Here is a 25,436-nt window from a genome sequence, read left to right as displayed (position 1 = left end):
TAGCTTGGGGTAAATATGCAATCCTAAACAGACTTACTTTCTTCTAAATCAATTGATGTCAATGGGCTTAGAAGAGTGTAACATTACTTAGGATTGCACTGTAAATTTATTTTGCTCATACTACTGGAAACCTAAGTTCTCAAGCATCTCCCCTCCATCATTCAAGCTAAACAACCAATAGCAGAGATGTGCAATGTAATGTATCTAATACAATATAATGTGCCCCCTTGCCTCTCCTTTTCTGTGGATTTAGTCCAGAATATTGAGGGCAGACTTGCCCATACATGTTTCTTGCGATTGTTCCCCAGGAGTACCTCTGTCTTGGCTAGAACAGTGGGTCTAAACATGGATTGACTCTTGTTGTGAACACTAAAGTTAGCTTAGTGCCTCATAAGCAGGCCAAAGGCATAAATCTCTTTGCTTCAATGGTTATTTTCTTACATTAACGGTTGTCCTAATATGATAGCAGTACTGTAGATGTGGCATACAAAAACAATAAGCACAACAAATGATCTTCTCATGCACTGCTTTTTGCATCCTGGAATCACAGCCAAGCCTTTGGACCTTGGAGAATGTTGCCTCCCCGATCTCTCTCCCCTCCCCTCTCTCCCCTCCCTGAAATCTGGTTGGACAGGTTGTTTTGTGATATTACTTTGCCCAAGTATGAAGATCTGCAAAAGTGGGCACACAATAACAACTGTATATGTTATACCATTTTTTCTTTGCTGTCTCTAAATGAGACTGTGAATTTGCTTAATTAGCTTTGTCATTGTTATCTGTTCCCTGTTTATATTATTATCTCAGTGGTTTCATTTAAGTGCTCTTAGAAGAGGTAAAGGCTATAAGCAGGTTTTCATAGGTCTTTGGGAATGAGTCTTACTGACTGTTGTCTAGATGAATAGCTATGGTCCAGTGGTCCAGTGTTTGTTTACATACAAACAAACACTACCAGCTCCGTACCTGGGTATTCAGGCCTGTATGTGAGTGTTTGAACTGATGCCTGTAGGTTGGAACCACCTCAATTTGTCTTTCATAGTTATTCTCTTTAATTTGTAAACCAGCTCAGGCAGTATTATTTTGCAGAGGCAGCAAATAAATATCAGTCAGTCAATTAATCAATCAGGGCAGAATAAAGCTGAATTTGGGCAAAATGTAAGCAATGAAGTCAGTTGGTAGGTTCTCTGACTTGCAGGGAATGATGCTTCAGGCTAGAAGAAGAAATAAGTTTTAACAGCGTGAAAGTGGTTTGATAGAGGCTTCCCTATTGGTGATGTGAACACATTTAATTTTTCCCATAGTTGTTTCTGGATAAACAGGTTTTGCAGGTTTTTGAAACAATACAAAAGCACTACCCGTTTTCCAGAGGCAGAAATGGAAAGTGTAGCAGCAAGCAGTGATTCCTTTTTCAAATCACATTTAAGCCTTATATCATCTGTCTTTGGTACTGTTCTTTAAGCTCTTCTGTTCACTCACACTAACAATTCTGAGGCAACAAATCATATTTCACTAACTCACTTGGAAGAGAGCTTAACACTCCCTACAGCCTCATTTTACAGTTATCCCTCATGTTTTGACTTGGGACTATAACTGGGAGCTGCCCTTGAAGAGTGTTAAAGGATTTTTTCACCCCATTTCATGAAATCTTGCTCTGAGCATACATTCAAGCTACCAACACACTAGGAGCTAAACAATAACAGTTTGGGGGACTAGGAGCTAAACAATAGCCATTTGGGGGACTGTGGTCAAGCTGACTTTCTGACAGGCAATGTCACCTTGCTCAGACAGGCAGAATTGGGAAGTTGATTGGAATATGAAAATTGAAGGAAAACCTGCCATGATGGAAACTGAACAAATTGCATTAATTCAAGCATGGCCAACTACTAGGCGAACTGTGAATGTGCTAGAAAATCTACTGTAAGAGGATGTGGAGTGCACTGTCAGTTCACATGGGAATGCCCTCATTCTGCCCTACATAAGATAGACAAAAACTTTGAGTCTGCCCTGTTGACAGGTAAGGTGGCTGGGATCATGTGCCTACTGGTTGCAGCTCCATGTGCCTACAGATTACAGTTTAATGTGGTTACAGTTTAATGTTCTCTTTTGAGTCTGACCAAGGCCCTACACAGCTTGAGCCTATGTTCTTGATACTATCAGGATTTTAACAATCTCCCAAAGATGAGTTCTTGATAGTACCTGCCACGTGTAATGTATGAATGTTGAGGATATATATAGGTGCTTTATGAATTGTTGCTCTCTAGGGACATCATGCCTTTGACTTGGAAATACCTTCTCCTGAGAGTCTATAAGCCCCCAAATCTGTATCTTTTTCAAAGGTAATAAATAATATTTTATTTGGTTCGGCATTTCACTAAAGATACACAGAGTGGTTAGAGTATATTGTTTTTCTACCTGCTTTATTTTTATCTTTTACTGTTGAACCCACCTTAGACTTATTTAAATACAGTCAAACAAAATAAAGCATTACTTAACAAACATCTCTAAGTATTATTGTATATCCAGCTATGAAATGAAGCAATATAAAATGATGTAACAACGATTCTTGTGCCCATTGATTCACTATGATCAAAGCTTAACAGTCGGCTAAATTATATTAATACAAAAAACAAAATGTCTGTGATTGCAATTTTCTCTTTTGCTAATCCTTAGTTTCTCCAACTTTGACCTTATGATTGCTACAAAATGTGGCTGCGGAGGGTAGGGGTTGAACATTACTTAATGCGGGTAGATTGATTATTTTTCAGCTTTGCTATCTTAGTAGACTGCAGGAAACAAGTGGGCTGTTGCTCCAATTTGCAATAAAACCATTGGGCCACAAATCTGAGAAGCACACTGTTTAATTATTTCAGTGACTCTAGAGTGACTGCAGTGGTTATGCTAAAATCAGGCTTCAACATCAAACGACTTTACCACAATGTATCCTTGTAATACCATTATGTTGTTACGTGACTGCGACAATAGAGCATGGGAGTATCTATGCACTTTGAAGAATGTTTTGCTCTTGGTTTATGAGAATTCACCTATATATATCTTGTGCTGATGGAAATTGTGTGTATAGCTCACCTTGAATACTAATGTTATTGTAAACATATTTCTTTGAAAGCAGTTCCATTGGTCTCAATGGAGTCTACTTTATAAAATGGTCCTTAACACAGGAGAAAGATAAAGAAAGAGAAAGGGAGTCCGAAAGGCTTGCTGCTATTGAATATAGAAGTTTTAGTTACTACTAACCATGTGATCAGTGAACATTTTAAAACTACACTCACTAGTGGCCATAGCTGTGTCAACAGGCAGTGAATTGTACAATTTAATTGCTCACTGAATGAAGAAATACTTCCTTTTGTTCATCTTGAATATATAACCCATCAATTTCACCGAGTGCCTGTGAATTCTAGTATTGTGGGAAATGTAGAAAAAGTTATCTCTATTCAATTTTCCCACCCCACGCAGAGTTATCTAAATCTCTATCATGTTCCCTATTAGTTGTCTTTTAAAAAATCTGAACAGTCCCTCATAGGAAAGGCGCTCCAAGCTCTGTCATCTAAGTTGCCACCATCTGCACTTTCCCCAACTCTTTTTAAAGATACACTGCTCAAAACTTCACACAGTATTCTAGATGATTTCACATGATAGATCTATATGGTGGCATTACAATATTGGCCCTTTCCTAATTATCCCCAGCATGGAATTTGCTTTTCACTGTTGCCACCCACTGAGTTGGCTTTTTCAACAAGAGATCCACCACATCCCCAGGATGTCTTTCCCTGCCAATCTCTGCAAGTTCAGACCCCATCAGCATACATTTAATGTCAGGAGTTTTTGTTCAATGCTACTAGACAAGATGGTTTTTGCTACATTTACCTCAATTGAGCTTTGTTTGCTATGTTACACATTGATCCAATTTGGAGAAATCCTTCACAATCTGCCTTGGTTTTCACCATCTTGAGTGATTTGGTATTATCTTCAAACTTGGGTACTACACTGCTGATCCCCAATATCAGATCATTTATTTATTTATTTATTTTTATTTTATTCGACTTATACCCCGCCCTTCCCACAAGCAGGCTCAGGGTGGCTTCCAACAAAATATACAGTTAAAAGAAACAATAAAAACATTATAATTAATTACTGATTTCTTATCTAGAAAACTTATTAGGACCATACCTAAGGCTATAATGAAAAAACATACTTCTCCTAAAGGAAAAAGCAAGCCATAGCTGTCCCTCTATGGGAAAAGAGGTGTGCACATAGCCACCACTATACTCAGCTGGACAATAGGGATGAACATTAGAAAAATGGCAGCAATTTGACATGGTGTAGGGGCATGTGCAATATCTCAGACTTCATTATTTCCTATCTGTTTTTAGCCAGGCCTTGCCATAGACTCTACATGATTGGAATTTGCTCATCCCAACTTCAAACATCCAGTTGTCCTTTTGTGCTGGGGTAGAATGTGGGAAGAAGGTGGTTATGACCAAATTAAATAGCACCAGTCCCAGTGTCAATTGACCCCATTTCTCACTTCCCTCTATTCCTAGAACCATCCAGGATGGAGGTAACTGACATGTCTCAGTTTGCTTGCAAACTTCCAGAAGTGCTAGACTAGATGGATTTTGGTCTGATTTAGTAAGGCAATAGTTATATTCTTATTTAATTATGGATTTTTAAAATTAGATGTCTAAGCTCCCATTGCCAAGGATGCTGAACATATTGTCATAGATCCAGACGAGTTAGCTGTGTTAGTCTGTAGTAGCAAAATCATAAAGAGTCCAGTAGCACCTTTAAGACTAACCAACTTTCCTGTAGCATAAGCTTTCGAGAAACACAGTTCTCTTTGTCAGATGCATGGAAGGTAAGAAGAAACTGGCCAGATATATATAGGTGGTGAGGGGAGGGGGGGGGAGTAGATGCAAATCAGTTTGCTTCTAATGAGATCAGTTTGCTTCTGTTAATGAAATCAGTTACTTCTGATAATGAGAAAACCATTCATAGTCTCTATTCAATCCAAGTCTAACTTAGTCAAATTTACATATGAATTCCAATTCAGCAGCTTCCTGTTGGATTTTGTTTTTGAAAAGTTTCTGTTGAACTATGGTGACCTTTAAGTCCTTGATGGAATGTCCTGGTAGATTGAAATGTTCTCCCACTGGTTTCTGGATGTTGCCATTTTTACAATGCAATCCTATGAAGAGTTACTCCAGTCTAAGCCCATTGAAGTCAATGGGTTTAGACTGGAGTAACTCTTCATAGGATTGCACTGTTAATGTCAGATTTGTATCCATTTATTCTTTTGCGCAGAGGTTGGCTGGTTTGTCCAATGTACAGAACAGATGGACATTGTTGGCTCATAAGGGCATATATCACATTGGAGGATGAGCAGCTGTAAGAGCCAGAGATAGCTTAGTTGACGCTATTGGGTCCTGTAATTGTATTTCCTGGGTAGATATGAGGGCAGAGCTGGCATCTGGGTTTGTTGCAGGGTCTGGTACCTGTGCTGCTGACTCTGCTAGCCGATTCATGGTTGTTAGTGAGAAGTCATTTAAGGTTGGGGGGCTGTCTGTAAGCAAGGAGAGGTCTTCCACCCAGGGCTTCTGAGAGAGAGGCATCATTTCCCAGGATGGGCTGTAGATTACTGATGATATGTTGGATGGGTTTGAGCTGGGAACAATAGGTGACAACCAGTGGTGTTCTGTTGTTAGTTCTTTTAGGTTTGTCCTGGAGAAGGCTGTTTCTGGGTATTAGTCTGGCCTGTCTGTTTGTTTCCTCACCTCATTTGGTGGATACTGTAGGCCTAAAAATGCTTGTTGTAAATCTCTAAAGTGGGAGTCTCGATCAAGAGCATTGGAGCAGATACGATTGTAATGTAAGGCCAGTTTCTGGCCAGTTTCTTCTTACCCTCCATGCATCTGATGAAGCAAACTGTGGTTCTCGAAAGCTTATGCTACAGTAAAGTTGGTTAGTCTTAAAGGTGCTACTGGACTCTTTATGAATATATTGTGATATCAAATACCCAAATATAAAATCATAGTACATGAATAAAAAAGGTATTAAAACCACATGATCATGATCATAGTTGTAGGTGGGAAGCCATGTTGGTATGCAACAGAAAAGCAGGATTTGTGTTCAGTGGCACCTTAGAGGCTAACACGATTTTCAGAGTGTAAACTTTCACGAGTCAGAGCTCTCTTAGACTCGTGGTATATAGACATCTTTTTATTCATCTTAAATTGTATCCAGAAAACAACTGGGAATCTGCATAGAGACACTAGAACAATCTTACATGATGTACTCTTGGATACTCATCCCAGTCAACCACTGCCGGTAAAGTGTTCTCAAGATCCCAGCTATAGTTGAATGCAAAGTAAAGTCCCTCTGTAAAGTCCCTACAATCCATTGTAATGTCCCCAAATCAAATTGATTTTCAGGGTGATCCAAATATAAATTTAGCTCAAATACTTGGGTTCAACCAGCTATTAGCCTCATTCATGAACTTTTCAGTGCAGGGTTTACAAATCAAAAAAATAAATAAATCAGTTTTTCATTGGTTCTGCTGCTTTTGTGTTCCCCCTGATTTCCACAAGGATTTTTGTGCATGCTGGTCCATGAAGCGGCCCAAACTGTATATTCCTAACAGAATAGTTTCTTCATATAGGGGCATGTGATAAGGCTTCTCCATCTTTTCTATAAACGGGGGAGAGAGGCAAGCTGTAACTTCCCAGCTCATAGAAGAGAAAGGGCAATTCTGTCTGAATAGACTCTTCTGATGTTATTCTGCTCATGCAAGCAGATCACTCATGTAAGCAATAATTCACAAGGGTTTAGTAATGTCTGCACAGGCTCTGAGTCACTGGAGTTCTAAGTCCTTGAGAAACAAATGAGAATTTGGCTGCTGGCTTCAGCAGGATCAATACACACTTGTAAATAATTTGTGTTTGTGACATTCTGTAACTATAAAAACAGAGGCACAGGCAGGGGTTTTATTTGTTTTTATTTTTGCAGCCAAGAAAGCATTCTTGCAAAAACAGGAGCCGGGTTGGAAATCTGGCACCAAGAATCTAAAAATCAGCATGATGCTTTATGCCAAAGAGTCAATCTTTCTAGGCAGTGACTGTCATGGTAAGATAAAAACATTGCCCCAAGGTCACTTTTGCAAGAATTCGCATCACAAGGCTTTCATACCTGCCTTCAAATTTATCTTGTGAGTACATGTTTTAGAGAAACAAAAAGATTACATTACAGTCTGTAAAGGTAGGATATCTAATGCCTACTGAAAGTTCAGTGTATGGGTTTCTTTAAAAGGAAATGAAATCACATGAAAACATATTTGACAGTGTCATAAACAAGGTAAGTGATAGAAAAAAGAAGCCGTGTTCCTGAAATGCACAATACTGTTTGTGATAAATATATATGATAATGCAGAAATGTAAAGTTTAAGTATCTGGGCCACAATCCAGCAGAGTTTATAACACTTTCAGCCTAATCCCAAGTGGTAAATAAATTCTATGCTTTTATTCAAAATAAATAAGGCCCACTGTGTTTCATAGGACTTACTCCCAGGTAAGCATACATAGGATTGTAGCCTTATGCCCATTGAAAGGAATGAACTCAAGCATATATTTGCTAGATTGACACCGTTACCTTGGGAACTGTAGCTTCAATTCCTTTCAGATTTTGCTTTCTTCCTGAAACACGAAATGGGCAAAATTAATTCATGCGTTCATAAAAACGAGAAAAGTGTTACATTGCTAACATTTTTGTGTGTGGAGTTATTTGAACAATTGTTCAGATTGATTCCACAAGCTGCAGAATAGCCTTCCCTGACAGTGATATCAGTGAAATGTGGTGGGTATTGTGTACCTTGCAGGATCTGGTGGTTTATGTGAACGATTGGCATGTTCTGTGACTCCCAAGGCCTCTATTTTTCATTGCATAGGCCTTGTTTTATGATCCCATCTGCACTAGATGAAGGAATTGAAGCAGGCAAATCCAGATAACCAGGGAGAAGATAGGTTATTTTCTCCAATTTGCTGTCTATGAATTATGGCTTCTATAGAGATGTGAAGTAATGTAGCCTATGGCACATAATTGGCAAGCTCTGCTGTATTTTCCATCTTTGTATTTTCACAGTCAACACATTATTCAGCACATGCCTCTTCAGATAACTCCCTCCCTGACCTCTTGGCTTTAAATAACAGAAATACAACGTATGTTTTCCAGCCAGATAAATACAAATTTGTCTTTTTTAATTTCCCAAAATAACTAATTTATGATACTGCTGGTATGGTAGGGCAAAATATTTTTTTAAAATGTCCACCCTGATAGGACATTTAGTCCACTCTGCGTACCCCTGCTGTTTCTCTTTGCTTAGATGTGAGTGGAACAGTAGACCCAGTGCTTGTTTATTGGAAGTAAAGCTTAAGATTCAATGGGACTCATTCTCAAAGTTTCACTGAAATCATGGAAACCAATTTTCAAGTACAGATGAATAGGCTTGATCTGCAAGTTTCTAGTCCAATCTGACACCAAAATGTTTATTACAGTGCTTAGAAACTTTCTACAAATGTTTAACTTTCATTTATTGACACTGATGAGCCCATTGAACACAGTGAATATCCGAACATAAGAAAAGCCCTGCTGGATCAGACCAGTGGTCCATTTACTCCAGCATCCTGTTTCACACAGAGGCCAACTTGTTATCATGGAGGACTCACAGACAAGTCATAGCCAAGGTCTTCCTCGGATATTGCCTCCCAGCACTGGCATTCAGAAGTTTACTGTCTCTGAATGTGGAGGGTTTTTTAAATTAACTATGGCAAGTAGCCCTTGACTTATCATCTGCGAATCTTCTAATTCCCTCTCAAAGCCATTTGTGCTCATGTGCATTAGCAGTGAAAACCACAATTTAATTACATGTAGAGTAAGGAGATATTTCTTTTTGATGGTCCTGAACTTATTATCAAGTCAACTTCATTTGGGGTCACTGAGTAGTAGTATAATGGGACGGGGAAAAAAAGTTCTTTCTGTACACTTTCTCTAGTGCATGTTCTCCCCCTCTAATACTTTTAGGCTGTTTCTGGAATTGTTTCTGGTAAAACTGTGCAGAAAGTTCTCCAGTTATAGTCTGAGAAAAATCCCATCTGTTGCTTCCATTCGGAATAAGTGCTGTGACTTCTCTTCATTCTAACAGTGTTGGCCAACCTTGTGTGAAGGTAGTGCTGTCTGGGGCAGCTCTTCCCATTTTCTTCTGCATACAAGTAGACCTTTACAAGGCAGAAACCACTCTTAGTTCATCTGAAATAACTTTGCTTAGCTAATGTGTCTAGAAACTTCTGCTGTCTCTAAAAGGGCCAAAGGAAGCAGCTGCCTATGAGTTAGTTGTTTGGGATGCTTCTTTTACTAGATTATTTTTTGCTTTCCTCCTCCTCCAGAGCTCTAACTATCCATTTTTATCCCACCTTTCCTCTAAAGAACACAGGATAACCTACATCATGGTACTTCTAGGCCTATCAAGGTGCTAGAGGAAAATGCCCTGTCCTTTTAATAGATGCTGAATGTGTAAAAAATGGCAGCTGAAGTTTTCCTGACAGGGAAGTAAATAGCATCACCTGATAAGTAACACCTTATCAAGTCTCTATTAAATAGATTTTTTTCAAGCAGCTGACAACCCTAGGCACACTACATCCCCATTTCATCCTCACAACAATCCTGGCTGAGGTAAAGAGACTGGGTTAAGGTCATCCAGCAAGCTTCATGGCTGAGTGGGGAACTGACCCTGATGCTCTCAAGTCTTAGTGTGGTCACACCACACCACACACACTCTTATACCTCTTTTAGTTTGCCTACCCTAACCTAGTCTTTGTTCACCTGCTTTCTGCATCAACTTCGCAGTCTCCTTAAGCTTGCCTTGCTTGCCTCTTGCCTCATACATCTCCATTCCTTGACTACACGACTTGTGCATTGTGACATCGGCCATCTCTTTCGGTCCTCACTAGATAGATTTCCTGCTTCCACTCCTAGGTGGCATTTTGTCTCTGAAACCTGCTTGCTCCTATGGTGCAAGTGGCTGTGGTTTGGAATCTGTGAAGCCTGAATGCAAGGATGCTCATGGCACAGTTCTTTCCTGCCTTCCTCCTTCCTCCAAGAACTCTCTGAAAACTCCAAAGCTGGAGGTTGTGATTGTGAGACACCCACAGACAAAAGGCCACGTAATCTGGAGATGCAATGGGGAGGGGGAACCAGGTGAAATTACCTACCCATTCCTTTTCTATCAGCAGGATTCTACTGGCTCCTTCTGCTTCACCTTTGTTCAGACAGGTGCCATGTTCTTCAATGATTAGTTTGAAGTTTTTCTTGTTGAGATTTTGATTTAAATTTGTGCACAGGGGCTTAACTAAACAAGAGGAGAGCGGTCTATGACCAGATCTCCCAGTGTCTTTAATTTCATTTCAAAGCACTTGCAGGGAAGAAGGGGGCAGGTTTAACCCTTCTTCTTTGCATTGTTTCCCAGGTTTAACCCTCATCCCACGCAGCACCTATTAGCCCCAGTAGGGAAAAAAGACAGGCAAATTCCAGAGGATTTGTCAAATCATTTCAGATTTCCTTTCCAAATAGCTATGTTGACAGCTTAGTACTGAGCTCATTTCTGAACTTTCTCGTAGATTTCTTTTATGCAGTGGTGGTTGGCAGAAGTTGATTATGGGAAAGGTTCCTGTGAAGGAAAAGACTTGCAAACTTTCCATGTTTCTTTGGTTAGTTCCGTGGGAGGCTGGAAAACTCTGCAGCCATCCCAAGTCTCAACACAGTAACACCACCCCTTCCCCTTGCTATTCAGAGGTACCAAGAACAAACTGGGTAACAACTGCTGCTACCAGCTACTCTGAGAGTATCTCCTGCTAAATGGAGTCACATGTCTAGCACTTTGTACCTGCATTGCCATTTAGAGGCTCTGCCTAGCTGCCATACATCCTACTCACTCCTACCAGCTAGTGGAGGAGTGATCTATTGCAACTTTGCAATTTTGAGCTATTGCACTACAGTGATGGCAGGCTTACTCTCTTCATTATTGCATTTCAGAGAAGAAGACCCGATAGGTTTGGTGTATTTCCAGAGATCAGGCTTATAGCATTCAAAATATAAATTTAATACATGAATGAAAAGATTACACATGCTCTGTTCAAGTATTCAGGCTGAGCAAAGGAATGCAGAAAAGATAAAAATCCTCAACCCTGTTCCCTTCATTTGATGCTTATACTAAATTATGTTTAAATAGGACAGGCCAGCTTTATTTGAAATTGCAGTAGTTGAAGTTCAGCATTACCTTAATTCTCATGGTTGGAAGTTGGGACTTCTCCCCACTGTCCCTTGCTACATGGACAGCTCTTCCTACTTCAAGAGGAAGGGTTTATTAGCCATTGGGTTCCTAGCAACTTTTGGTCCTTTGGTTGTGATATTCTAGCACGGTATGAGCTGGTAAAACCATGCCGTATTTCACTCAGAGCCATTAGTATAGGTAAGTGCTAAGAGCCAAACTACACAAGACAAATTACATGAGGTTATGCGAGTGTCTAGAATCATGTCTGTTCCTACTTGCCTGTGTCCATTTTACAAGTCGTCATTGCAGAGAATCAATTTTGAGCAGCTTCTGCTTCTCTCTCCCATCTTTTTGCCCTTAGAACTGGCTTACACCAAAACTGTTTTGCTTTTAATCTGGCATGTTTTAAATTCTTTAATTTTCTAGTTGATACTGCCACCTACCTGCTCCTCCTTCCTACTCACTCCTCCCCCCCTTAACTTCCTCCTCCTTCTCTCCATGCAGCGTCTTCAGTCAGGATAAGGAGGAGGTGGGAAGAAAGATCATGGCAACATGATTAAGCATCTGAGCAAAAGTTCAGAAACGTGCCTGATACATGAACCTGAAAACAACAGGGTGGGAGGTACTCGTTCTCCAGTTTGGCTCAACAATACAGAGCAAACTGGATAAAATTTGGCCATTGTTTCCAATGGGAAATACAATTCAGGGCTTTCCATGGTCTGGAGGGGCATTTTAGGACTGGAGGGACATTTGCTGGGGACTTACTTCTAGCTGTTCTCTAAAGAATCCCCAAGTTTCATGAAGATTGAACTGGGGGGGGCACTTTATAGCCCCAAAAGAAGGTGCCCCCAGCCACCTCCAGTCTCCATTATTCCCTGTGGCGAAAACTAGGGAACCTATCTAGGGGGCTGAGGTGGCATTTTGCAAGCAAAATCCTCCAAAATCCCCTCGCTGTCCTCTAAGGACCTCCCAAGTTTCAGGGAGATTGGACCCTGGGAAAGGCATGATCTGTGGGTTTCCCCAGTTGCTGTGAGTTTCTCTCACAATAGGAAAAAATGGGGTGGCTGGGGGTATCTACATTGGGGGGCCCTAAAATGACCTTACCAATGTCCAAAATCCACCAAATTTGCAGTGGACCATTTGCAGTGGACCTATTTCTCATTTTCCTCTAAAGAAACCCCCCCCCCCCAAATTTCAGGGAGATTGGACCCTGGGAAAGGTATGATAGATGGGTTTCCCCAGTTGCTGTGAGTTTCTCTCCACAATAGGAAAATGTGGTGGCTGATGGCACCTTCTTTGAGAGGCCATAAAACGACTCCCCAAGGTCCAATCTCTCTGAAACTTGGGTGGTCTTTAGAGGACAGTCAGCAGTAGATCCTCTGAAAATTTTGTAGAGTTATTTTGCAAACTGTCACCCCATCTCCCTGGATAGCCCCCCATAGTTTTCCCCATAGGTAATAATGGAGATCGGTGGTGGCTGGGGACAAAGAGGCAGGAAAGAGTTGATTCTGGCTAACAGCAAGAAATGCTGCCATGGCTCCCAAAGTGGGGATTGCCCACCCCCCTTTGCATAGATGCTCCCTTTCCTGGCAGGCTAAGGTTCAAGATCTCGGCAGAGGTGGGAAACTCCTGTTTTTTAGGCCCCTCCCAGGAAACCCAGCGGGTTTCCCCCCCTAATACATCCAATTGAATAAACAAGTCCCCCTCTCAGAAAAGCATCAGAGGAAGGTTTGAGTATGCAGGATGAGAAGGTGCATCATGGGATACTATCTCTCATCTGGGAGGAATGGGGAAGAAACGTGCCAGTCCGAACACAGGATCGAGTGTGATCGAATGCGGTGTAACTGTGGTGTGCGAGTGAACAGGAAAGCAACAGAAAGACATGTGTAAGTGCATTCGCGTGTCATGTGCATGTAATTTGTCTCATGCAGTTTGGCTCTCAAGTACTTTGTGGTGGGTGGCTTATTCCCTGTCCCCCTCCTTCCTGTCAGCTTCTAGTTTGCAGCCAAGTTTTGACAAAGTGCAATCACAATGATGGAAATATTGAGGTGAATTTTTGGGGGGGGGGGGTATTTCTCTGCAGTCTTAAATGGGACTTTGTAGACATATCTTTCCTATCCCATGAAAACATTCTCTGTAACAGATATATTTGTGCTCCTGCTATTTATTTTTATTGTACTTCTCTGACAACTTTACGTTTTATGTTTTTACCTCTGAGCTGCCAAACATAGGAATAAAGTGGAATACAACAAAATGAGTAAAACTATCCAGCTAAGGAAACACAGACAATCAGAGAAATGGTCTTTGTTATGCAATAGAACAGAGTATTTCAGGAGAATACTAACCTTTATGAATAGTTTCCTTTGTTATGATGTAATACTTATAAATACTTAAGTAAACAAAAACATTTTAATAAATACAAAGGTATCTTTAACTAACTCTCTTAAGAAATACAAATAAGAAACATTGGTGGGATACTCAAACTGTGCCATAAATCATTTTGATATGAAATAAACATAAATGATACAGCCAGGGCTGAAGACATTTAAACTCCACTCACTCCAGTGGGAGAGAATTAAGAATGCACTTAACTTTCTCTCACTGAAATTAATGGAACATTGATCAATATTGTTGATCTTTTAGTGGAGTGTGCACCCACAATCAGTTCATGCATTCAGAATTGTAGTCTTGATTCTCTCCAGGGGACTTATAATACCTTTTGAGGCATGGCTACACTCTTTTTTTGGAACTTTTTATTATAAATTTTAAAAAGCCTCAAATAGTACATGCCTTAATAACAATGTATTTGCTTATGTGCTATTGAAATCTCTACTGTTGTTCAAAGATGGTCTCTTAATAGTGCCTTTAGGATATCATGTGTAAGCATGGACAGCTGGCAGAGAGGCATTCCTGATGATTGCATTTGTGTCTCCCTTAGAGGCTGGCCAAAGCAAGAGCTTGAGCATTCCATGGGAGACTTTGGAAGCCATGAGTAAGCAGGAATTGTTCTAGAATTATTTTAAAACCTACTACCAAGTAAAACTTATTATCTTCAAATAGCCTAAGGCTGATTCCACATGAAGGTTTTACTCTAGTTTGGTGTCCACATGATGTTGTCACCTAAACATCTATTTTCTGTGTTTTCCCCCAAATTGCCATGGCCTGCAATCTTTTCCAAACCTAATTTGGTATAATCTTTTTGGGAAAATTGCAGCCAAATAGTATTTGTATTCCATGCAATTAGAATGGTGCAGATTTTTTCCTCGCCTCAGCCCTTCCTCCCCACAGTTGCAATTTTCTCTTATAACAGAAGGGATTTTTCAAAATAATTCAGCAATTAGAATATCATTATAGTGTTTTTGTACGATACCAAGTCCTTTAAATTCTCAGCTTTCATTCAAAAGCAAAAGTAAGTCTGTAGCACTTTTTGTTGTGCAAATATGAAGTGGGAAGTTGCAGACCTACTTTTAAAAATAAGAAGTTGTGAGGACTTAGCAAACAGATCATGATAATGCTACAGCAATGTTCCCGTTACTGGTTTTTAAAAATCCAATAGCCCTATGTCGACATGGGGTGTGTTGGGATGAATGGCAGCTACAGGCAACTGAGGCAAGGAACATTTGGGGGGTAAACTGCCTCCTAAATACTCCATTGCCACTGCAAATTCCTGCAGTGACAAAGAAATCTTTCTTCCACTTATATCTTCTTCTTTTCTTTTGCCTCCTGTCTCCCATGTGCATGTACTGAGCTCAGGATCACAGTTATTACTTCAGGGCAAAACAAATACTCAAGGGTAAAATTAATCTTCTGGATAAAATAGTCTTAAAATAACACAATAAAAGAAAGCTGAATTACAAGTACCAATGCCAGACTATTTTCTACTTCATTTACATTCTAAAGAACAATAGGGTGCTCTGGATCATGAGTCATCGGAGAAACCACAGTGTGTATAAATTAAATGAGGCAAGAATGTGATATTTCATCAATACAGGACTCAAGCTTTTTATAACTCCAGGGTGGTAAATTGCTTTGGATTCTTGTCTTTCTGCTGTCCTTCTCTCTGTCCTTCAGTACTTCAGAGATGAAAAGCAGTTTTCACTAAGGAAGAAGAAAGGCACCTTTTATGTGCATTACAGTGTAGTGTTTAATGCAATCTGATCTAATTCTGACATCAAGGAGGGACACCAGGTATATGTCATAAAGAGATCCCTAGAGTTTGAAGGATCTTTGATTTTGGTTGTATAGTCTTTAAAAATGTATGTCTGTTTCTGACTGCATTCATCTTATTGCCATCTACAAGCCAAGTCACTCTTCTACATTTATTTATTTAGGAGATTTTATGCTACTTCTCCAGAGCTCTGCATTGAAAATCCCTGAATGTAACATGTAATGGCAACACCAATTGATGACAAAGCCAATAGCCTTTAGGATTATAGCGTGTTAGTGTTGGTTGAACATTTGGGTCATAGAAGGAGTTTGGTAAAAATCTCTTTTCCTTAAGTGTGCAGCAACAGTACACATTGCCTCTAGATTAAGGAATCCAAAGTTCCTAAACAGAATCATAGTCCAAGGCATCTCTTTATGACAGAGGAAATGATAAACACACACAAATAGACTTACCAGTTGCCCACCTGTGGGGGCAACCTCGCACCCCATGATGCACTGCCACATGATGGAGCAGCAGGGGAAAAATCTGGAAGGGGGCAATGATGTCACAGCATCCACAACTGACTTGGAACTTCTCCCAGTAGAGTGTGTGTGTGTGGGGGGGGGAGGGGGATTCCTAGAGTATCACAAATACTGTGATATCTCAGCACTCACCCAGAAGTGAAGCCATGGCATCACCGCTGCTCTCACTCCCAGGTTCTGCCCCCAAATGCTAGGCAGCTTTGCATTTTCATGCTAATTTAAGTTGAATTGCAAGTATAAAGTATCTCTGCTGAAATTATAGGATATTCTCGCTCTGAAGGCCTTGACTAATTAAAATTTGGTATGAAGAGTTAATTTGATAGAAAGGAATACATATTGCAAAGATGTTATGATGGACCCCCCCCCCCCTTCTCTTCCTCACTCTAAAGCAGATTTTCCTGCCAAAATTTAAGGCTGCTTCCACACATCCTTAATGGGATGGCCTACCAATGGTAGCCACCAGAGTACCACTCATTGCACTCATTGCACGTCATCGTTTCCCATGCATGAGCAGGTTGTGATTATTCCCGGTTTTAAGTATTTTTTGAGACTGGTTTTGGTCTATGTTTATTTTTGATGCAGGTTTTCTGCACAATTATCCTACTGTATCAACACATGTGGAGGCTATTTTGAGCTTCAGAATAGCCCTCCCACAAATCTCCAATACCTCCTCTCGCCATTACCCCTCCTTTAAACATCGCACATGCATCTGGCTTGTATGCGCGATTGTATAATTCCCTCTTTTAAAAAATTGTTTTTTAACGGTTGTTACACTATTACGATAGCTATGTATACAAAGGGAATCATACTGCAGTGCTTGCTACACTGGATCACAACAGCTGATATCTTTTCCCTCACTTCAGTGGGGTACCTGTCTGACCCTCCTTGTCAGAGTCTCACACACTCACTCTCAACCGCTAACTCAAAATCCTGTCAGCACCAACTGTCATCCTAAAGCTCATTTTGACTAGCCAATCAGAGAAAGAGGGGAGCAGCCTGTCAATAAAACTCTCATTCTAGGCAGTTATTAACTCCTTCTCTTCCATCTCAGAGTGCTGCGCTGTGAAAACTTTTTTAAAAATTGCATTCTGTCACAGAAGTGAATAAAAGAAAATTTACTGGGGACATACTACACTCAACAGAGCGTTACATGTAGGTTGACTCTAAGAAGTAAAGTTCAAGAGAACTCAATTACATTGAGAAATTAAGGCAGAAAAAATTACCTAGCGGGTCAGTCCAATAGTCATTGTAGATGGGTCTACTTTACTTCTTCAGCTACTGCAAAAGAGATTACCTGTAAATTATTGAGAGTAGTAATGAATTTTGGCGTTTTTGTTGCAATGACAAAAGTTACAGGCTGGGTACATTCAGTAAATATTTTCACCAGTACAGATTTACAAAATTACAATTAATTGCCTTTTCATCTCCAGAGGCACCAAAGCAGGAATTAACATATATTTGAGCATCTTGGTGATGTCACATTATATAAATTATGTTCTCATATGGAGAGCTACAAATGAAAATAATGAAAGAGAAAAGTGAATTCTAGACAGGTGTCAAGAGAGTCAAATGGACATTTGCCTCTCTAAAATACCTTAAAAATAAAGGTTAAATACAGTTCAGCTTCCACACAGATCTGCCCAGAGTTCAATACCTTTGGTAAGTGGGTTTTTTCCTGCTTCCCCACAGCATTGCAGTACGTTTGTGCACCTTTGAGAGTTTTCCTGGTTTTCTCCAGTTTTTCTCAATCCTGCTTTGCTCCAAAATTTTGAGAAAGATTACAGTAAAACCTGGATGGATGCTGTGTAGGTGGGTGAACGTGGATTTTTTGGCCCACATGGCAGCCAGTTTCCCTGACCCTGTCCCCGCAGCAGCCATTTCCTCCCCATGCCACTGGGGGGATTTTAAAAAATCAGCACTAGTATATCATTATATACCTTTATGCTAATAGGTATATCAGATTTTCTGGATTCTCAGCTTTCATTTTAAAAAAGTAAGTCTCTAGACCCTTCCCTTAAAAGGCACCTCTTTGCAAGGGAAGAGGATAGAGACTTACTTTTTAAAAAAATGAGAATTGAGAATTCAGAGAACCTGTCACTCCTATTGGCCTAATGGGACATCAGTATAACAATATTCTAGTGCATTTTTAAAAAATTGCAAAAGACCTGGTAGCCCAGGGCAGGGGGTGGCCACTTCTGGTGGGTTGGGGTAACAAAACTGTTGGGACCACTGCTGTGTAGAAGTCCTGTTGTTGCTGTGCTTTATCTGCAGCTATGCCAGCAATGGGGAAATCACAAAATCTCATCCCCATATAGAAGGCAGCTGAGTCAGTGGATGCCAGTTTTCCTGGATATTGTTGTTCAAAGGTTTATCTGTTGTGTGTACTTCTAAAGGGATGACAATTGCCAACAGAACTATGATCAAATATAAAAAGAAATGTTTAGTGTCTGGATGCACAATCCCACCATTTACTGATGAAAAACAGTCATTGTAGAAACAGACCACAAACACTGGAGGCCATTTTCAGAAAACCTTTTGATCACACATCTTCAAAAAAACATAGGTGCCCACATACTACAGAAACAGCTCCAATGATGAACACAAAGGCCATGCACTCAGTCAGCAATCGTGATGGTCTAGATAGGATATATTGGGAACAAGGAAAGGGAGTAAGTTTTGAGGAAGCTGATATTGCCGTATATTTGATGATGTATGAGTTTTTCAGAATCAGAATAGAAGAAATTGAAAATGATAAGAGCTTTGTCAATTGTAAAAATACACTATTTTTAAGGGATGACCAGATAGAAGACAGGGAATTCCAGAAGATATCTATGCTTATTGGAACTATAGAGGCTAATCAGCTATACATAACAATTTATTGACCAGGTACATGTACTCTACCTGCACAGAAGCTGGGAATAGATTTAAGCCCCTTCTGCACCAGGGACATGGCTCCTCACTTTCTCTGAAGTCAAGCTGAAAAGCTTGGAATGAGCTTGTATGTGGCCATTCACACCCTCATCGAAGCAGCGATGAATCTCTGGCAAAGCTCTGTTCCTGCCTCCTTCTCTGTTGCCCCCAAGCACCTGTTTCTCAACCATGGGATAAAAAGAGAATCTAAAACTTGATTATTTCTGATACCTAGATATTTAGCTCCCTATGCAATATTCCTACCAGTGCCAAAGCAAAAAGAATAAAAAAGGAACTTCCCCCAGCAATTCATCAATCCTGCACTGGACTTTAAAAAAAATTTAAAGAGGAAAGAGGGGAGGGGGAAGAATGGAAAGGAGGGGAAACGGAGTGGCTGGCTAGATGAAAGTAGCCAATCACAATGCAGGGGGCTGGCAGGGGGCAGGAGAGGGTGGGAAGAGGATGGAACACCAAAAACAGAATAAAGAGTATGCACAGCAAAATGGCTTACCTCAAAGCGGATTTTTTTTTAAAAGTCAGGGTATAAGCGCTCCCAGGAAAGTCAAGGAAAAGCCACATAGTGGCTGGAGTGACTATTCATGGTGGCTAATCTGGTGCAGACGATCACGAAAAAAATGCTGCAGTATGGGAACTAAACCAGCAAAATAGACCTGTGCATATTTGACTTTAACCTGGAAGCACATTTTTATGGCTCTCTTGATCACAGTAGGCAAGGATCACACAGAAATTTCCGAAGAATTGGCCCTAAGCACAGCATTAAGATTTTAGAGTAGATTCAGAAATGCTATTCTTACATTGACTCTGGCTCCTCACTTAATAGTTTTCATCACTGAAACTCTTATGTTCAAGTTAAGTGAGTTTGCTAGAACAGTCAGGATGGTAGTGGTTCTACATATATTTAAGGTACCAACTCAAATTTCCTGACCTGATGTCTTCATTCTGTAAGGTCTGGAGGTCGTACACAGTACAAGGCTAAGCAGAGTTATAGCCATATTACTCTGTTTAGAATTGCACTGCTGGTGAGCTCAGAAAGAGTGAAGTGCTTTTATGGGCATTTGTTAGCTGAGAAACTAATATACTCACAGGTCATGTAAGTAATAGTAAGTAGTGATGTCCTCACTTTTTACTAAATCAAAATTTAACAACTCTGTGAGGTAACTGGAGACTAATTATACCAGTGCAACACTTCATAGATATATATTAGTGCTGTTTCCTTCAGTTTAAATTACAGAATATTAAATTAAACTTATGACAAAGAATCTTTTTAGAACTTTTATTGTTCCAGGATATTTATAAATTTTGAAGGTATAAGATTCTTATATGTATATGCAGTTATATAAACAGTAATAACTAAAAACTACAAAGGATAGTATAGACTTCTATCAATACATATCCGCAGCTAAGTGGCCATGAAAATACCTATTAACTGATTTTGTTGATGTCATCTTTGTGTCCATTATGCTGTTAGCTATTTGTGGCATATGGTAAGGAAGTAGGTATTTTCTATAAAAGAACCACTAAGAGGCAAGCATTAATATATAGATCACTTGCAAAGAGTGATACTGTGGAGAACAAAAAGTGCTTAGCAATGCCATCCAAAGTCGAGTTACACCCTTCTAAGACATTTACTTCAATAAAAAGGTCTAATTCTGCTTAGGATTCCACTGTAGGGTACTGTCTTTTCTACTTTTTCTTAGGAACAGGCACATCAGATATATGGTCCACAAATCATGAGGTCCAACAACCAATATTCAGAACAGAAGTATTAAATATCTGCAAACTTTTGTAGAACTTACCTAGTTTCAGAGACTGAAAAGAATGTTTATTTAGTTATTTATGGTAGAAATTGTTCCACACAAAACTAGGTTACAATCAAAATCAATTCCCAATAAACCTACTGTTATATCTTCCTTCCTGTAAAGAGAATTCCTCCTTCAAAAACATTCTCAGTATCCAAGAAGAGATGGAATAAGCAACCTAACTGTAATTGTGTGTGCCCAAGCTTTCATTTTCTTTCTGAGAGAATAAGAGTAGCTGGTATAAACAAAATATGTCTGATTCCGCACACGTTGGATAATGCACTTCCAATCCTCTTTACAGATCATTTGGAATGGATTTTTTCGTGTGCGGAACAAAAAATCCACCTCAAACGATTGATAAAGTGCATTGAAAGTGCATTATCCAACGTGTGTGGAATCAGCCTATGAGTGTAAACAAAATATGTAGATCTGGAAGACTAGCCAGGGTTTGCACAGCTAGTTTGGGGCTAAAACAAACCAAGTTTACTATGACACTTAGAACCAGAGTGTTTATATCATTTACCTGCCTAGCCGAATGGCATAAAGTAAATGTCCATTCTTGATTTCTGTTGGGGATGAATTTTATCTATATATTCATCATGCTTAATATTACCTGAATAGTATGACAATGACTTGTATAGCCAATCTGAAACTATCTTGTTGGGTTTTTCAAAATCCTGTTGAAGTACTCTTAAGGTTTCCATTTGATATCGCAGTCTTGCCTGCACCATTGAGCCTGACTACATTAATAATCTACTATAGTAACCCTACATTTATGAACACAGCAAAATGCACTGCCTTCACAACAGCATGAGTATTGGTTCTTTTCAGACTGTCTAAACATCAACAAAAGATTAGACCCTTAAACTGTCAAGAAATGCTTATGCCTGCATATTTATAGCATGTCTAATAATAACCTTGCAGCATTTTCACTGCATGGACTTGCACGTTTTCTCTTTTCTTTCTTCTAAATGTTGCGTCTTTTACTGAGCTATGTATCCTAATTTCAGGTAGTAGAGAAGCAGCTTTCACCTATGCCATCATTGCTGCAGGAGTAGCACATGCAATCACTGCCGCCTGCACCCAGGGGAACCTGAGCGACTGTGGCTGTGACAAGGAAAAACAGGGACAATACCACAAAGACGAAGGATGGAAATGGGGAGGCTGCTCTGCAGACATCCGCTATGGAATAGGATTCGCCAAGGTGTTTGTGGATGCCAGGGAGATTAAACAGAATGCAAGGACGCTCATGAACTTGCACAACAACGAGGCGGGGCGAAAGGTAGGCACCTTTGCTCACCTCTCAGTGTGGCCATCCCATGTCTACAGCAACATGTATGTGCATAGAACATCACAACTAATGTCACTTACCAGTTTATGAATATGCACACTTGTGCACTGTAGAGCTATCCTTCCTAGCAAATATTTGTGCCACAGTGACACTTCGTATTAACAAAACAGCAAATGAAAACAAAAGAGGTCATAATAATCCACTTGTGTTTTAAGATTGAAATGTTTCCAGCTACTGCATAGTGTGATGGTCAGAATTTCTTATAATTAACATATTAAATTTTCATTATTCATTTTAAAAGAAGGGGATTTCTGTGCAAAAGTTAATCCCTGCATTTTAAAATGATGATGCCTGCTGAAAATGTGAATAGAGAGAAATGCTTCTTGTGTCTGCTTTCTACTGGGTTGCATGGCAGTGCCCAGCCTGTGTTGATCTCTTAGATCTAGTCTTCACATTACAGGTGAAGAATGGTTGCTGGATCTGCTGATGACTCCTTCCCACCTCAACATTGCCTGTCCTGGGGGAGAGGCATTGGGCATTGGTTTAGAAATTTAGAAACCTTTGGCCCCTTCCATGTGATCTTCTTTATCTATTGGAGCAACATGTCAAGATGCACAAAAATTAAATTCAAATTGCCACAAAATGTCCAGGCTTTCTTTGTCCCAAGGCCACAAAATCTGATAACATTTGCTAGCCATTATAATGACGTTTGTTTATAAAAATGGGCTTTTGCCATAATGAACAAGTTAATAATAAGGCTGCTTCAGTATAATGGGATCGAAAGTTCAAGAACATTACCAGAACTGATATTATTCCTCAGGAACTGAAAGGCACAATAACTTGAAATTCAGCTTGTATAATTTCCCAAAAGTCATTGACCTGTCATGAGGCACCAGGTATACCTACATTTGTGGCCACAGTGTTTCCAGCATCTATTTGGTGTACATGGCTATATACGTTATATTCTACTCGCTGCTAGGTTGCAGTAAACAGTTATATTGATGATAGATGTTGCTGTTTTCAGAAAAGATTTTGAACTTACAGCCTTGATATATCTGAGAAAGTGATTTTTTTTTTCATGACAGCCTATTCCTTATTTGACTCCTTGTAAGCTGTGTCATGGCATTTTCGTGGGGTTTTTTTCTGGCATTAACTTGGAGTGATTCAAAACTGAATGGAGGTTGGCAATGGAAGTAGCTTTGGACTTACATCTCTAACATACTAACAAAATGAGCATCTTCCAACAGCTCTGCTTTGAACACAGACACCTGCTGCTTGGAAAGGCTGCTTTCAGTCTCAAACAATAGCAATATTAATGGTAGTAAAGCATATCGATACAGAAATATTCAGACTTCATTTTTCTGGCTTAAATGCCTTGGTATGGCATTCCCATGACAATCTCTTATTCCAAAAGTAAAATATTAATATCCTTCTAGCATCTTTTGTGGTTGGGTTTACATGTACATTTAATAAGTACTCCTTTGTTCCTATGCATTGAGTAAGAAACCTGACTTCAGGCTTCTCAAAATGGCAAGGCTTAGCTCAGTGCATCTATAATCATATCTAGTCCTTTAGTCTGATTAATTACAAATAATTTAAGACAGCAATTAAGTTATAATATATGATGCTCCACCTATTTGTGATACCTAGGTAAGGTGGCTGATTTTCATTTGGCAGGAAAAGAATGCTTAAAAGTATAAGCTGTGCCAAACTTACCTCCAGTTGGGTTGACCCAAAGAATTTCTGAGTAAAGCATTAGTACCAGAGAATTGAAAGATATATGGACAGCACTTCAAATTTTTGGATATAACAGTAACTGTCCCATAGGATTTCTGAAATAGGTTAGTAAAATGTCATTGTTTGATTGCACACACACCTGTACATCCAGTGAGTAACTTCAGTTACAGCCTTAAGTAACTGATGGAAAAGTACAGAGAGTGGTTGTGGCTGTGACATTGGTGGGGGAATGGGAAGTATAAGCACTAGTACTTCATGTTTCCCATACTCTTCCATTTCTGAACCATCTGAAGTGAATCTTTAGCATACACTACCCTGTCCATCTCTTGAGGTAGAAAAGTTGCATTGATTCAGTACCATTTGGGATGGTGCATGGGATGACAAGAAAAAAAGGGCACTTGTGCTTCCTGTCCCCCACTCCTTTGCATCAATGTCATATCCCAAAATTGCAAATGTAGCTTGAACTAGATGTCTTGTTCACATGCGTTATATTTCAGATTTTCCCTATAGTACCCTTTATTTTGAGAACCAAATAAACGTTCAATTCTTAGCCCATGTTTTAGACCAACTCTTGAAATGAGAATAAACCTCCTACCCCCATCAAATGCACTACAAACATGCAGAATGTAAAACACTAAGCACAGCCTGGAAAAGATGTGATCCAGATAAGGCAAGTCATATGAAGAAGGGAGCTCTGGCTCTTTTTTTTTTTAATGAAATTTTATTGGATGGGTTAACATACAATCAAATTAAAAACAACTACATTTCTTTTCAGTTCCCATAAGTATATGTTCCCCACCCCCTCTCCTCTCCCTTTTCACTGTTGACTTCCAACAGCACTCCACCTCCCCGTTTTCTGATCATATTTCTACACTATAATTATTAGTCTGTTACTACTGGTAAAGATCTAAAGTATATCTTATCTTATTTAATATACTTCAAAAGACCACAATTGTCCTTTAACATCCCATTTTCTTTCTAAGTACTTTCTTATTTTCTTCCAATCTTCGAAAAATCCCTTTGGATCTTGGTCTCTCAGTTTTCTCGTCAATTTGTCCATTTCAGCCATGTACAACAGTTTTCATATCCATTCTTCAATTTCAGGTGTTTCTTCTCTCTTCCAGTATTGTGCATATAATATTCTTGCCACTGTTATCATATAGTACAATAATATCCTATCATTTCTATTAATGTCTTCCAAATGTAAAGATAACAGCAACATTTCTGGATTTTTAACGACATTATACTGGAGTATTAAAGACATCTCAGCACATATTCTAGCCCAACGGTCTCTAGCCTTGCCACAAGTCTACCACATATGAAATAGAGAACCTTCATGCTCCTTACACTTCCAACACTTGTTAGACAGCTGTTTATTAGCTATGGCTAATTTTTTCGGCGTTAAATACCATCTATATAACATTTTGTAAGAAGGGAGCTCTGGCTCTTGAAAGTTTACACTCTGAAAATCTTTTTGGTCTCTAAGGTGCCACTGGACTCAAATCCTGCATATGAAGAAAAGTAATATTTCTCTCTCTAGTCACCACTTCAAAATAAATGAGTCTCCTTGGACAATAATGCCTATATGATGATATAGTGGCTCCATTACCCATACAAGATCTCATAATCTTCCATTTGTGCAGGCAGTATGCAAGGAAGA

At 39.6% G+C, this 25,436-nt stretch overlaps 1 protein-coding gene across 1 annotated transcript in view; it reads left to right on the top strand.

Annotated features, from left to right (window-relative positions):
- The window catches only part of WNT7A (Wnt family member 7A), a 48,621-nt gene that overhangs the window by 5,437 nt on the left and 17,748 nt on the right, over nt 1–25,436 (top strand). The window contains exon 3 of the mRNA XM_054976807.1: nt 21,759–22,030. Within this exon, the coding sequence (XP_054832782.1) occupies nt 21,759–22,030 (272 nt within the window). The remainder of the gene's footprint in view (nt 1–21,758; nt 22,031–25,436) is intronic.

The sequence above is a fragment of the Eublepharis macularius genome, chromosome 4, assembly GCF_028583425.1.
Source record: "Eublepharis macularius isolate TG4126 chromosome 4, MPM_Emac_v1.0, whole genome shotgun sequence".
Taxonomy (NCBI): domain Eukaryota; kingdom Metazoa; phylum Chordata; class Lepidosauria; order Squamata; family Eublepharidae; genus Eublepharis; species Eublepharis macularius.
This window is presented reverse-complemented; position numbering and strand designations above follow the sequence as displayed.